This window comes from Crocuta crocuta, unplaced genomic scaffold (assembly GCF_008692635.1).
Source record: "Crocuta crocuta isolate KB4526 unplaced genomic scaffold, BGI_CrCroc_1.0 scaffold408, whole genome shotgun sequence".
Taxonomy (NCBI): domain Eukaryota; kingdom Metazoa; phylum Chordata; class Mammalia; order Carnivora; family Hyaenidae; genus Crocuta; species Crocuta crocuta.
The window spans coordinates 488101-488908 of NW_027527444.1; the positions used below are offsets into that span (position 1 = coordinate 488101).

General features: G+C 49.8%; 1 protein-coding gene across 1 annotated transcript in view; it reads right to left on the minus strand.

Moving 5' to 3' along the window:
* Positions 1–252: 252 nt before the first annotated feature.
* The window catches only part of RHEB (Ras homolog, mTORC1 binding), a 42071-nt gene continuing 41515 nt past the window's right edge, over positions 253–808 (minus strand). The window contains exon 9 of the mRNA XM_077761589.1: positions 253–471. Within this exon, the coding sequence (XP_077617715.1) occupies positions 379–471 (93 nt within the window). The 3' untranslated portion in view covers positions 253–378. The remainder of the gene's footprint in view (positions 472–808) is intronic.

The following is an 808-nucleotide window of genomic DNA, read 5'->3' on the forward strand; positions in this document are numbered from 1 at the left end:
GACTAAGGTTTGCAGCTATTTTATTTACAAGTATACATTTAACACAATGAAATAAACACTGATATATCCAGGCCTAGTTAATAGTAGTGTAACAATATGTATCATTTTGATGATTACATTATTTTAAACAACAAACTACACTGAAAAATTAATGCCGATAAAATTCTTGGTCATAATATTATTAAGAAATACAATATATAAATTGAAAATATGATTGCTTAAAATTTGAAAATGGAAGTGAACTCATTTGGNCTGACCCAAATGAAATCTTTCAGGTTAACAGAAGGAGAAAGAAGCTGAGTTTCTCTTGAGGGAGGCCGGGCAGTCTGCCTCTGCGGGGCGGACGGGCTCCCAGGGCCCTCAGGCTCCGCGGCGGGGTCACATCACCGAGCAGGAGGACTTCCCTTGTGACGCGGCCCCGTCGATTTTCTCTGCCTCCAAAATTATCCTTCTAAAGACGTCAACTGCAGTCTGAAAATCAACGAGAAAACCACAGCGTTAGTTTGATGCGCTCCCCCCACCCCACGGCGCCCCTGCAGTCCCAGGGTCCGGTGCGGGCCCCTCCCCCGGCGGCTCGCATTCCCATCGGAAGGAAGGCGGCTGTCTCTGCGGTGCGTGCCCCTCCACGGCTCCCACGGGCCCTAAGCTGGGGTGGGGGCTCTTCCCGCGCCTCACGAACCCTCCAGACCTCCGCCTCCCACTTCCTTAAAACGCACATCTTCGACTCGTAGGCACCCGTGCAATCATACAGGCCACCCTCGGGCCATAGGCCATATGCAAACCTGGAGTCAACTCTTCCCTTTCTTCA